Below are 15,218 nucleotides of genomic sequence, written 5' to 3'. Positions count from 1 at the left end.
ACATTTCACAACCACCTTACCCCCCTCTTTTTAAAATATCTGCTTCACCAATTCCATGCTTTGGCTGGTCCTGCTATATTCTCTTTTTGAGATGTCTGCATGAGGCTTGGATATGGCTCAGCAGAATTGCACCCAATTTACTCTGAGTCAGGTTAATAGGAATAGCTAAACAAAGTGTTTTTGGAAAATTCCTCTTAATACGAATATTTCCTCAGGCATCTTATAAAGATCAGAATGAAGTGATGTAAATGATTTTGCTCGTAACTACCAACTAAATTTTCCTTTATTATTTTTTTTTGTTATTAGTACCATTTTAATTAATGTAGACAGGAATGCCTATGATAGATCTGAGTTATATTGTACTTAAAGCCTTCCTTGCCTTGTGCCAGTCTTCACTTCATCAATAGGGAAAATGATAGACGTCAGCTCCAATATATGCGACCGTCGAAGATTTGCCAGCTGTGCATGCTGAGTTCTCAAGTCACTGGCTTTCTTCTCTACCAGATCTCCCAGCTTGCGGTTGTGCCTCTGTATCTTCTCTTTCTTTTCCTGATGCCGTTGAGCTCTACGACAACATTTCTGGTTGTCATCTTTTATTTTCAAAAGTGACTCAGAGTCTGCAAAAACATGAATGAAAATTTTAGCTTCAAAATGTTTTATGTATTTAAATATTTGATTCTATTGTTTCATTTAGTACACACAACAGACTGTTAGGGATATCACTTTTTCCATATAAAAAGGGTTTAAAAAAAACCAACAAAAAACCATTTATCATTTATTTTCCCAAAATAATACAATTTACACTCCACACATTTATAAACACTCCATTAAGTTCTAGCTAAACAATATTCCAACTAAAAACATTCACATTAATCTGTTGGAATTCTCAACCACCTCAATAAACCCTTTTTACCTTTGTTTCTACATCAACATCATAGAAAGTACATAAATTCACATTCCATATATTAATATTGTTGAGAGAGTTCTACCAGAAAAAAGTCGAGATTAATGTGAATGTTTTTAGTGGTGGAAAACTGTTTTAGTTATAACTTATTGGAGTGTTTTATAAATGTAGTGTGGAGTGTATTATTTTGGGAAAATATTGTAATATGTAAAAATGTAAATACAAAAAATGAAAAACCCTTTTCTTATGGAAAAAGTGATAGCCCTAACAGTCTGTCATGTAGAGATTGCTTGTGATTTTATACATATGTACATATACACACACAGACACACATACAATGGTTTAATATTTTAATGCACTAGGATAACTGGTAGAAAACCCATTGTATAGGAATGTTTAAATGCTTGCAATGTTCATAGGTATTTCCTGAGTAACACTGAAAAGGGTTTTAGCAAACATTTGGGAGTCAGTATGGTCTACATGAATGAATGCGGATGTTTTAGCTATATTAGCAAGCAATTAGAAAGCTCTAAGGTTCCCCCTTAAGGAAGCCATTCTAAGCAAAACAGGGCCTTGCTTGGGATTTTACAACACTCAGGAAATGTGATCACAGTCAAGGGGATTCTCACCAGACCAAGGATATCTCATAAGGTTTCTTTCACTGGATTATCTGCGGGTCTTATGAGTAAGATGAATGTACGTAAATTTGCGTAATAGATGTGTTATTATGCAAATAACCATTTTATGAATTTACCATGTCTATTTAGAGAACGAGTGGTGAGAGTTCTTGTTGTATCATACTGTTCATCAACTAAAAACTTTGTTATTCACCGATTACTTTTGTAACAGAGCGCAGACACACAGGGGAAGATTTTATAATTTTGCGCAAGCGCGAACAAAAGTACACTGGATTTTATAGGATATGCGCGTAGCCACGCGTATCTTATAAAATCCGGGGTCGGCGTGCGCAAGGGGGTGCACATTTGTGCAACCTGCGCGCGCCGAGCTCGGTGTGCGCTGCCTGTTCCCTCCGAGGCCGCACCGAAATCGGAGCGGCCTCGGAGGGAACTTTCTTTCCACCCCCCCCCCCCCGCACCTTCCCCTCCCTTCCATTACCTAACCCACCCCCCCCAGCCCTATCTAAAACCCCCCTTACCTTTTGTTGGCAGATTTACGCCTGCTGAAAGCAGACGTAAATCTGCGCGCGCCAGCAGGCTGCTAGCGCGCCATCACCCGACCTGGGGGCTGGTCCAGAGGCCTCGACCACGCCCCCGGGCCGGCACCACGCCCCTCTCTGCCCCTTTTACGAAGCCCCGGGACTTGCGCGCCTGCGGCCTATGCAAAATAGGCGCACCTGCGCGTGTAAATCCAGCCGGATTTACGCGCGCAGGGCATTTAAAATCCGGCCCACATTATTTGCCAGATTCATTGTTTACCTTTTGCATTGAAACACATCCTGGACACAACTGATCTCAATACACCACTTTTTATAGTTGTAATGCCAGAAATTGTTTCACATTGATGCAAAACTCATTTTGTTTCAGAGATGTATTGTTTTATATATGCTCATTTATTTTATTGAGTAGAATGTGTTAATAAAGTAATCTTTTAATTTTGTCAATGTATTCCATATTTTCTTCCCTTACTGGAAGTTTATTTGGTGTGTACACACACACACACACTGCATATACACCTTCTTTTCTATTTAGATTGTTTTATTTAGACCTTTCCTTTTGTTACTGCAACACGTGCCTTGGGTTTGGCAAGTACATTGATTCTTGAGATACTTTCAAATAAACTTGTCCATCTGTCTGAGGCACAAGAATGTGCATTTTCGGTGGCAGGCTGAACTTTCTGGAACTCTCTCCCAGAGCATTTACATACTTTTAACAGAAATAGTTTTGAAAGAGCCATAAAGATGTTCTTGTTAAGACAGCTTAGGAGATGATCATGATCTTTAATCTTGGGCAGTAGTGCTGGCTGCTCTCAGTCTGTCTTACTTTGTTTTATATGGTCCCTCTTATAAACTGTATTTATATTTAGTTATATGGTGGTCCCTTTACACTGTATTTGTTTTTATGCTCTGAACCAGTTTCATTGGATTTTAGTTTCACCTTTTGTGTGTTATGTATGTTTTTTAATGGAATCTGCAGAATACAAGTCCTTTAATTAAATATTTTATTGTGTGTGTTTAGTTGGAAACCGCTTACAATAGGTTCATTATTGTAAGCGATATATAAACTATTTTAAATAATCAAAGACCTTTAAGTGGTAGTTACTATATTAGCCATAAGAACCTAAGAAAATGCCAAACTGGGTCAGACCAAGGGTCCATCAAGCCCAGCATCCTGTTTCCAACGGTGGCCAAACCAGGCCATAAGAACCTGGCAAGTACCCAAAAACTAAGTCTATTCCATTTTACCATTGCTAATGTCAGTGGCTATTCTCTAAGTGAACTTAATAGCAGGTAATGGACTTCTCCTCCAATAACTTATCCAAACCTTTTTTAAACACAGCTATACTAACTGCACTGACCACATCCTCTGGTAACAAATTCCAGAGTTTAATTGTGCGTTGAGTAAAAAAGAACTTTCTCCGATTAGTTTTAAATGTGCCCCATGCTAACTTCATGGAGTGCCCCCTAGACTTTCTACTATCTGAAAGAGTAAATAACCGATTCACATCTACCCGTTCTAGACCTCTCATAATTTTAAACACCTCTATCATATCCCCCCTCAGTCGTCTCTTCTCCAAGCTGAAAAGTCCTAACCTCTTTAGTCGTTCCTCGTAGGGAAGATGTTCCTTTCCCCTTATCATTTTGGTAGCCCTTCTCTGTACCTTCTCCATCGCAATTATATCTTTTTTGAGATGCGGCGACCAGAATTGTACACAGTATTCAAGGTGCAGTCTCACCATGGAGCGATACAGAGGCATTATGACATTTTCCGTTTTATTCACCATTCCCTTTCTAATTCCCAACATTCTGTTTGCTTTTTTGACTGCCGCAGCACACTGAACTGACGATTTCAATGTGTTATCCACTATGACACCTAGATCTCTTTCTTGGATTGTAGCACCTAGTATGGAACCCAACATTGTGTAATTATAGCATGGGTTATTTTTCCCTATATGCATCACCTTGCACTTATCCACATTAAATTTCATCTGCCATTTGGATGCCCAATTTTCCAGTCTCACAAGGTCTTCCTGCAATTTATCACAATCTGCTAGTGATTTAACTACTCTGAACAATTTTGTGTCATCTGCAAATTTGATTATCTCACTCGTCGTATTTCTTTCCAGATCATTTATAAATATATTGAAAAGTAAGGGTACTAATACAGATCCCTGAGGCACTCCACTGCCCACTCCCTTCCACTGAGAAAATTGTCCATTTAATCCTACTCTCTGTTTCCTGTCTTTTAGCCAGTCTGCAATCCATGAAAGGACATCGCCACCTATCCCATGACTTTTTACTTTTCCTAGAAGCCTATCATGAGGAACTTTGTCAAACGCCTTCTGAAAATCCAAGTATACTATATCTACCGGTTCACCTTTATCCACATGTTTATTAACTCCTTCAAAAAAGTGAAGCAGATTTGTGAGGCAAGACTTGCCCTGGGTAAAGCCATGCTGACTTTGTTCCATTAAACCATGTCTTTCTATGTATGAATGGAGTCCTGGAACAGATACACACATTTAGCAGAGGTGTCATTTATGAATTAATTTCAGGATTCGTTAGCATATCTTCAAGAGGTTGTCAGAAGAGCCAGTGCAATGTGATGGTGATAAGGCATGTCACCTCCTGCTTAAAACCAACTTTCCTTCCATGAAGTACTCTTCATTGTTCTGCCACTCCTGCAATTATTGTAAACTCTAATGTTAGGTACCTTAACTGTTACTACCTAGTTTGCCTGATTTGTAAGTTCACTGGGAGGGCATATTGGTTACCCAATACTTGCTTTTCTTCTATACCTCGATTCTCTAATGTTTCCCTTCCTTCTGCATCAGTAGCCTGGGATCCTCTTAGTGTTTGGGTAATTGCCAGGTTCTTGTGGCCTGGTTTGGCCTCTGTTGGAAACAGAATGCTGGGCTTGATGGACCCTTGGTCTGACCCAGCATGGCAATTTCTTATGTTCTACTGTATAAGCACTATGTACTTTGATAGTACTCAACAAATAAATCAGGATTCCAATGTTCAGAGCTCCAGAAGAAAGTCTCTTCCCAAAACTGTCTTAAACTGCTAGACAAAATTACTCCTAAGAGTTAAAAAAAAAAAAAGAACGCAAAGCATAGGAAAATAAAGCTTTGTGAACAAGCTTATTTAAGCAGAATTAAATAAACAGTCTTCAATAAGTATTACAGAAACCTTGCTTCCAAAAGCAACTTCTAATCTGTTCTCATACTGTTGCTATTACTATGTAAGAGAAATCTCTGGTTGAACGAGCAAGCACTAAGTCCTGGTTCTCAAAGAGAAGCCAACTAAAGAAAATGACTTACGTCTTGCCATTTCTTCATTCCCTTTACATATTGTTTGTTTCAGTTGCTCAATCCTCATTTTGCAAGACATTATTTTCCATTTCTGAAAAGAAAAAGCCTGCAGTTGATTACTCGGCCCAATTCATCTGCACCTTAACACACACAACCCAGAGTCCGAACACTTGATTGAATTCTCCACTTTCAGTCGGAGAAGGCAGATTATTTACACAGATCAAGAAAATGCAGTGCATAAAGGTAAAGACCCTGCTGCCTCCAGATTGACTTAACAGGCATAACATTCGGAGTCCAGAGAGCAACAGAATCTATTCAACAACGTTCACTGAAACAGTGAAGGTTTGCTTATTTGTTGACATACTAAAAGTCATAGATCAAGGAGGGAAGAATTTGAAGTGTATTGAGTTAGGATCTGGGCCTCCATAATCTATCCCGGAACCGTGCAGCCCAATGGTAAATGTCATAGCCTCATCATTTGCTGTGTAGCAAGGAACACTGACCTTGAAAAGTGCCCCCTGCCCATCTTCTATTAACAGGAAATGGTGGGGAAGGGGAGGCAGCAATCAGGGAACAATTTAAGGGGGGGGACACATTTTACTAATATATTTTTGGATTTTTATGATGTATTCTGCTGCTGTGTTTAGAGCAATGCATGAAGCAACGCCGCCCCCCCCGGTGGCATTCTGGGACAATTTATCAGAAGTAGTGCTTCTTTCCTGAAAAAACAAAAAAAACAAAAACACACAAAAGTGCTGCAAGGACCTCCTTAGGGATTGACGGCCCTGCTCCCTGCAGCTGAACACAGAGTAAGAAATGACAGCACTGCAAATGTTACACCTAACTATGATCCGCAGTGTTTTGAGTTTCACCAAAAACATTTCCCAGGGAGAACAAAAACAAAAAAACCAAACCACTGGTAACTACTTTTTTTTTTCACTTTTCATATCTATAAATTTAAACTGTTTTCATGAATGGTACTGCAACACGAGAAAATTTGAAAGGGACAAAACTTCAGACAGACCATACTGGTGTTTGACAAATCCCAGTGATAGAAACAGTTTCACACTGCCATCACATGAAAAAACTTTTTCAGTCCAGATAAGACATTTGAAAGTAATGTAAATTAACAGCTTTTTCAATGTCTCAAAAACTTAATATCCATGGAACAAATCCTTCAAAGTCTCAAATCCCCAAAGCGGTGTTTGAAAATATCCAAAACACTGTACTTATCTTAAAAAAAAAATAAACAAAAACCCCAACGTAGGCTACAGATCACTCAAGTTGCATCAGCGTAACCTTGCACGCTACTTTCACCCAGCACATATTCTGGCACATAAGCCTGCAAAGAATCCCTTGGAAAAGATGCTTATTATATAGAGAAATCCTTCCTAAAAAGCAAACAGAACATGTAATCATTTGCCTCCACACCAGAGAAACAGAGTCCATTCAATGGCTAAATTGAGATCTCCCGGTGACAAAGAACATAATCAATGTATCCACACTTGCTCAAGTTGAATTCACAGTCGTCCCCCATTACCACCGTGTGGGTGTGAACACACGTCAATCATGCAACAGCTAAGATTGTTCAATTGTGATAAAAGCAGACCAATAAAGGCAAAGGAATTGTGATTATGGACATACAGATATTAGGTCAATGAATATCTGTCAGTTATAAGATGGCACTTATTCTGTGTTGACAGAAGGCCTTACATTTCATTTAAAGGAACAGATAATGATAGTGGAAAATGTTCTAGTAGGGGATTTCTTGACTAAGAAAAAAAAGTTTGTCCTGTGTTCTATGCATTACCTAAAGCACACAAAATACTAGATTTGCCCACCTGGAAGGCAGATTATTTTATCAAAACCATGGTCACAATATGTTGACACTTTATTGCAACCTTTGGTTCCCAGAATTCCATCCTATTTACGAGTCCACCTATTTTTTTGAATTTAGCATCAGGTTTTGAAGGTGTCATACATGATGCGATTATTGCCATTATAAATGTTACATCTTTATATATCAATTCCTCAAGATGATGCTTTGGGAGTAACACAACAGGCATTAGACACCTTTTCAGGTTCCCTCTGAATTTATTTGCTCTCTAGCTGGATTAGCTTTAAGAGGAAACTTTCCTTATTTTGAGGGGCAACTGTATTTACAGATATCTGCTACAGCCATGGACACTTTTGCCCCATTTATTGTCAACCTATATATGGATGATTCTGAGACAACTTGCTTAAAAAACTTCTTTGTTCTCCGATGGATATTATTTCTGGAGGAAATATATTAACTGTTTTCTGTTATGGAAAGGCTCATTGACAACTTTACATCATTTCCATTTGTGGCTATTCTCTTTATAGTTTAGCAAAGCAGCTTTTTTTTTTTTTGGACTTTTGGGTGGTGAAGAACTATATTGGTTTTGAGACCTCGGTATTTTGGAAGCAAACTGATTGAAAAACCAGTTTATATTATACTAGGTTCCACTCTCCTCATTTGTGGAAAACTCTCTCAATTTATGCGTTGTCTGTGTAGACGCACCATCGATTTTATACAAACAAGTATATACAGTACTCCGACAGAGTTCATCAGCAGAGGTTTCCCCCTCTTCTGTGATTTGTGGTACCTATAAGCATACTTTATTTTCAGATTGCACATGGCTGCTTCAGGAGGTTAATTAGAATATCAATAACTACAGGTGGTGCGTGAAGGAGTCCTAATTTTACAAAATTATGAGCGGCAACGAGAACGGGCCTCTCCCAGTTCCCTCCCAGTCCGCTCCAATTAAGGAGCAGACTGGGAGGGAACTTCCTTACCTCCCCTGCCCCTACTCCCCCTGCCCATACTCCCTCTGTCTTCCCCTGTCCTTCCCACCCCTAAACCCTTTACCCTACTTTTTTTTTTTTATTATTATTGCTCACTGCTGTTGGAGCAGTAGCAACTTGCACAAGCCAGCAGTCCCTTCCCTGGTACAGTGGCAAGTACCAGTTGCCTCCAGCCCTACCTCTTCCCTTTGGCCTGGTACTTCTGCGCGTACCCGCCTTTACGCACATGGCCGGACCTTGTTGAAAATTGGCTCAGCGTGCGCAAGGCCCGGCCACGCGCATAAAGGCCAGAATTTGCACGCATGGCCGAATAAAATTTGGACGATTATGTATATTTTACACTATTCAGCATAATAAGATCTTGGCCTTCTATTCTTGTTTTGACACGGCGTCATGTTTCACAAATACAAGAGAGCATAATTTAAAGGGACAAATTGGTTCTGTCTTTTATTATCGCCAGTGGTTAAGTGTGACTCTTCAGATATAGCAGGGCATACATGCGATCATGGTCCAATTATGTTACCTGTATCTGCCTTTCAACATTCTACTTCTCTAAAGGTTTGATTAAAAAAAAAAAAACACACACAAAAAACCCCCCAAAAACTTATTCAGCTTGTGACACCTCCTATGCTGTATACATAATTATCTACTCATGCAAACTGTCATATGTAGGCAAGACAATTCGGAAGCTGAAGATCAGATTGTCTGAACAAAAACTGGCTAGAAGATTAAAGCACAGATTGTCTAGCATTGTGATGTCAACATACTTGTTTTGACCTTCGCTGCTGTAAGATCAATGTGGTGTGTCCATGCCCTTGTGCTGGAATCAGGGACAGCTTAAGTCGACGTGAGCAACAGTGGATACATTGATTACATTCTTTGACACTGGGAGGGTCTCAATTCAGCCACTGAATCAGGGATGGCTAACCTTGCATCCACCAAAAGCCAAGGAATCAGAATGCACTAAACCAAAGAGAGACTCGCATTTTTAAGAAATGGGAGGGTCCCTATGAGTGCAGGTCCAGAAATTTCCCTGTATTTGGGGGGGTGGTGCATGGGGAGTTTCCAATGGCAATGCCCCTTCCCCTCATCCCTACCAGTATCTCTCACTCTCAACGCCCCCACCTTATGTCAAACTTCTCTCTCAATCCCATCTTATCCCCACCAGTCTATCTCAATCCTACCACCAGACTGTCCATCTCTTAATTCCCCCACCATCCTGTCCCTCTCATTTTCCCACCAGTCTCTATGTCCTCTCATATTGTCTCTACAAGTCTCTTTCAATCCTCCCAACCTATCCCCACCAATCACTGACCAGCATTCTCTCTCTCTCTCATGATCTGCCCAATGCCTGTCTCTCTCTCATTCAAAGTCTCCCCAAATTGCCCTTCTCTCTCTCTCAGCTTTAGTAGAACATCTCTTACCCCCAACGATAGAGACTTGGCAGCCTCCACATAACTCCTATACATCCTCACTCTGCCAGTGCCAATATCCCTCCCGACACCACCCCTCTCCCCTCCTCCATTTCTTCCTACCTAAGGCTCTGTCTCACTCATTTTCACCCCCAACTCTGGCTCTGTCACAATCCTCTCTTTGCCACCTCTGGCTCTCTCTCACATATACCCTCATCACCACTTCTGCCTCACTCCGACTGACATTTCTGGCTCTATCATCCTCAGTCCCCCACCTCTGGCTTTAACATGCACTCTCCCACTCTGCCTCTCTCGCACTTCTCTACTGCCATTCCTCCAGTTTCTTTGGAACCTCTTACTCCCCCATCCATGGCTTTTTTGTCCATTCCTCCCAACCACTCACCCCCCCCCCCTACTAATTCACACTCAAATATCTCTGCAACCCCCCTAAACTCTCTCGCTGTTCCTCCCACCTTAGCCATGTCCCCTTATACTTGCTGTAGAATACATGGCAGCATGGACCTTGGGGAGGAATAAGGTGCCAGACATGCCAATCTGCATTACTGACTTCCGGAAGATGTCATTTACCTATTTCTCACAGCATTCAACTCCTCCTTATACTGTTCCAACAGCATTTAAACATCTTCTCAATTCTCTCAACATTTGCTCCTTTTCATGTCGTCGTCCCCCCACCCACCATTCTTGATTGCATTTCCCCAAAGAATTCCTGTCCTCACTACTTCTCACACTGCCCTCCCATGAATTCAACCCCTTTCAGCACTCATCCCCTTTGTCTTGCTGAAATCATTCTGGCCTGATAGGAGCTCTGGACGCCTCCCTTCTACCCTCTGCTGTTAGCTAAATCCCAAGTCCTGGGAACACCGTGATCTGTTGGGCTTGGAGCCAGCTTCTTCGCTGTGAACAATGCAACAGAGAAGAATACTCCAGGCAGCAGCTGGGGAGGGCTGGATCAGGGAGCAGACTACCTTCTTTGCTGTCCTGTCTTGTTCCCTTCTCTTCCTGTCCTCTAGTGCTGCTAGCTGCAGATAGGATGAGAGGAGCAGAGCATGGATGAAGAGTGAAAAAATCTCTGCTCCTTGCTCCAGCCCCTCTCTCCTGTTTCTGCTGCAATTAGCAGCACTGTGAGGACAGGAGCAGGGACCAGAACAGCACTTCTCTCCTCTCGTCTGCTGCGAGTGCTCCCTGGTAAAGCCCCTTCCCTCCTGTCCTCTGCAGTGGTGCTCAGTTGCCACTGAACAAAGCACAAAAGCCACATTCTGCACATGAAAGAGCCACAGGTTGGCCAACCCTGCAGTGAATTGACTCAATTACTCCAATGTGGAGGTAAATGATTGGACCTTCTGTTTGTCTTTCAGGAGGGATTGCTCTATTTAAGAAGCATCTTTTCCAAGGGACTCCTTCATGCAGGATTATGTGCCAGAATATGAGCTGTGTGAAAGTAACGTGAAGAGATTGCCCAGACACAGTTTGAGTGAAACATAGCCCATGTCAATGGATTTTTCTTTTTTAAGGTAAGTATTGTGTTTTGGGTATTTTCAAACACTGCATTGCGGATTTGAGACTTTAAAGGATTTGTTCCATAGACATTCATTTTTGGAATTTTGAATAAAGCTGTTAAGACATTTGAAAGTAATACAAATTATCTGGAGAAAAAAAGTGTTTATTTTTTCCTATGATGGCAGTGTGAAGCTTGCTTTTAATCACTGGAAGTCATCAAAATCCAGTGTGCTGTCAGATTTTTCCCCTTCAATTTTCTCTTTTTGTAGAGAAGTACTACAGCACACAAATTTTCATGAACATTTTTAAAAAAATAGACTGTTTTTCTTTTTTAGTTTTTCATAGCTAATTTCCAATGCTCTGGATTTGGCAGTTCCTGCTCCGAAGTGGCTTCAGTAGTCTAGTTCCAGAGCCAAGAGAGACCCTCAGCTCCAGACTATTCCAGGAACTCATGCTCCAGCTTCAAAACTGCTGCATCAGCTCGATTGCTCTTACAGGCTCCAGGTTTGAAGCCATGGGGGCAAAATATAGAAGAGTATGGTTCTATAATAAGCTTAATAGGATTTTCTAACAGATGTCATTAGATAACAAATATTCCAAGATAATTATGCATTTCAGTAAAAAAAAAGATGATACTTAAAAAGCTGTTTATTAAACCAGAATTATCTTCTTTCCAATTTTTTTCTCCTTTGTTAAACTGCTTGTCCCCAATATTTATTTATTTATTTATTTATTGTTTTTGTTATACCGAGTTTCATGATAGGCATCACATCAACCCGGTTTACAAATAACAAGGAGTGTAAAGCATAATGTAACTATCTCTTTGTTCATCGCATATTCAAATCCAGATGCAATTCCAAAATAAAAAAATTTTTCAGGTGAAGGTGTTTTTCTGATTTGTATTGCCCCTTTTTTAAATATTTAAGTGATATCTTTCCAGACGTCTCTTCTGATTAGAATAATTTTTCAGTTTGCTTCTCATGATGGATTCTGCATGGTGCTTTACCCAGAGATAAAACATTCAAAACAGCTTGCAATATATGTAGGGAAAAAAAAACACTTCCATTTTGCTTTTGCTGTGCCCAGCCATAATGTCAAACGAGACACTGGTAATCGATTCAACCCCACCAAGCAGCATCTAATCTAGACAAAACAAACCTAAGCTTTTGCCTCAGGTGCTTTTTCCCCCCCCCCACATCCTGTCATCTGACCTCCCAATCCCCACTCATACTTAGGAATTTAAACAGACAGATTATATAATGAACTCTAGAACCAAGAAAAAGGCAGCATAAAAAAAAAGATTCCATTAACAAAAAATGTTCTTCCCCAAACAGTTGGAGTCAGGTTTGACAGTTTTACTTTTATGAAATGAATCACATACTGTGTTTTGCAAGTTACTTTCAGTAACCTTTACTAGCATTTTAAGGTAGCAGAGAACTGAGCAGCTTCAGAACCTCAGCTCTAGCTCCAAGCTCTGCTCCATTCTGCTTCCGGCTTCGCTCCCACTCCAAAACTCCAGCTAAAAAAAAACTGATCAGCTCCACTCTAGTTCCAGGTCTTGGAGCTGGCACCAAGCTCCAGAGCCAGTGTCCCGGTCATTTCTACATGACCTTAGAATACCAATACACCTCCTATTGAGAAGACAGAAAAAGCTGGACTGCTGCAAATCACTACATAGAAGCTACACCATAGCAGAATACCTCACCTTGATCACATAAGACAGAACATGAAGAGAACCTCACCAAACACAGAATAAGTGATCACAAATTATAAACAGAAATATGCAAACAAAAATTGAACTGGAAACTCCAAGAAGCCAGATTCTGCATGCAGCTCAACACTGGAAAAATACAAACAGAAATGCATTTCCTTTTGTACTGTGCAAAATACAAAGATGTCAGACATGTTGCACATTCACATTCCTAGAACTGACAGACAAATATGAATTACTAAACCAAAAGGAAAAGTTATTTTTTCCTACCATTCTTGTTGAAATATTTTGGATCCTAACATAACATCCTTCATGCATGATGTTGACATAGACTCAACAGCTCCAACTTAAGAACCCCCCCCCCCCCACACACACACACACACACACAAATGGACAATAACGGGGGCTTGGTGGTCCCAACGTAACTCCCTCCCACACATACACATAATGACAAGGGCTTGGTGGCCTTAAAACTCCCCCCTCCAAACCCACCATACACTAATTGGCCTTTTTCCTCTCTCTCCACCGCCAGCCCCCCCCCCCCCGAAATGAATCCCCTCTCTTTTTTTCCCAGGAGCTCAGCATCGGTTGCATCAGTCCTCTTTCTCTCTTTCACTTCCTTGCCCAAACAGCAGTTGCACTTCCCCAAGTTCCTTCTCTGAGCAGGAGAGAGGATACAGGAAGGGGGACCAGCGGTGGCACTAGATACAATTTTATTTTTCAAGGAGACCATAGGGCAATTCAATCAGATGGAGGAAAAGGTATGGCTACTTAATACTGGCACGTACCCCCTGGAAAAAGCCCCAAGTAGGAGCTTTATAAAAAAGTTCATCTCATAATGTTATAAGTTACAATACACTAGATGTCAGCCTTACATACAAACATGGCAGAAAGAGACAATACGGCCTATCTAGTCTGCCCATCCACACCAACTGCTCAGCTCTACAATCCCTACCACTCCCTCAGTGACCCCCCTGTGCCTGGCCCATACTTTCTTGAATTCAGATACTGTCCTCATCTCCCCTTGGAGGCAGTTCCACAAGTAGATATCTAAAAGTCCCAGCAGAGGAAGAACAATTGAGTGTGAAAAGCTTCTTAAAAAAAAACCACATTTAAATAATTGGCTCTGATCATATTGCCAGGTAACCCCTTTTGAGTTTAATATAAATTTAAGAGCCAACAATTAAAAACTCCTCACCAATTTATCCGCTATCCATTTTCCTTCAATTGCTTTTAAAACCCTGCAAAGATAAAATGATGATTATTAAAAGCTAGCTGAAAACCCAGATCAATGGTTTATATATTATCTAAATTTCATAGACTACTATTAAAGGAGATATCTGACAAAATACAGCAGTAAAGTGCAACTTACTGTTTTTGGAACTCCATCTGTTTACTTTTCAGATGATTTAATCTCTCCTTTTTGTCTGCAAACCTGAAAAAGTTCAAATGTTCCTGTTTATTTATAATAGCAGAAGGTGTTGTGCATTACACATTGAAGGGAACAAGGATGCTGAAAATCTTGTGAAACTTACAAGTCCACAAACCTCAGCGCATTCTGTTTCTCATCTTCGAGAAATCATTATCAATCATACTTGTACATAATATTATATAGAATCCAAATAAGAATCTTTCAAATGCGTCTTCAATTAAGCCAAAAATCCACCACCAATCTTAACTTTCAGCTGAACAAACTGCCAATAGCTGTATACAGAGTGAAGTACTACTGAGCAGCAACATGATATTTTGGAAGGAAAAAAAAAAAGCATAAGACACTGAAGCCATGAAGGAAACAGCTTTGAAAGCTAATCAAAGATGTGTTTAGTAATTCCAATTAAAAAAAAAACAAGATAGCACCTACAACTTGTTTATTGACCTTTATTTCTAAATACTGACGTGGACTAACTGCAAACATGCTACGGTATTTTATTCAATATGAGGAGGAGATTAAACTCTTATACACAGTAAATTCATCAAGTTGGTAAGCAACAATAAGGCAAATAAGGATTTTATTTCTGCCTTCCAATCCCAACATTATGGCATGAAGCAGAAATCAGGAAGAATGAAGTATCTACAAGGTGTCAAAGTCCCACCCATCTGGCCAGCAGGAGTTTGACTGCAGCCTTCTAAACACACCGGTGTCCAGGCCAGAACCAAAGACATGGAGCCAGCCAGGCCCAGGCGCCCTCTGCACCGGTTACAAAATGTAAACACGTTTACCTTATTATAAATTCCATGTTTTCCTTTTACAAAGATTTACTTTTCAGCTTGCCAACAGCAAATCTAAAATCAGCTGCCACAACACAGATCTGTATCTATTTATTTGTAATTTAATAGACCTATATATTTCCTGTGC

At 40.4% G+C, this 15,218-nt stretch overlaps 1 protein-coding gene across 2 annotated transcripts in view; it reads right to left on the bottom strand.

Moving 5' to 3' along the window:
* Positions 1-15,218, bottom strand: part of ATG14 (autophagy related 14) — a 59,004-nt gene that overhangs the window by 19,953 nt on the left and 23,833 nt on the right. For both annotated transcript variants that reach the window (XM_029598261.1, XM_029598260.1), the window contains exons 2-5: positions 14,235-14,297; positions 14,061-14,103; positions 5,405-5,486; positions 380-617 (exon numbers count right to left, since the gene is read on the bottom strand). In XM_029598261.1, coding sequence (XP_029454121.1) covers positions 380-617; positions 5,405-5,486; positions 14,061-14,103; positions 14,235-14,251 — 380 coding nt within the window. In that variant the 5' untranslated portion in view covers positions 14,252-14,297. The remainder of the gene's footprint in view (positions 1-379; positions 618-5,404; positions 5,487-14,060; positions 14,104-14,234; positions 14,298-15,218) is intronic.

This window comes from Rhinatrema bivittatum, chromosome 4 (assembly GCF_901001135.1).
Source record: "Rhinatrema bivittatum chromosome 4, aRhiBiv1.1, whole genome shotgun sequence".
In the NCBI taxonomy this organism is placed as follows: domain Eukaryota; kingdom Metazoa; phylum Chordata; class Amphibia; order Gymnophiona; family Rhinatrematidae; genus Rhinatrema; species Rhinatrema bivittatum.
Note: the sequence above shows the minus strand (reverse complement) of the source record. Positions and strands in the feature narration are given on the sequence as shown.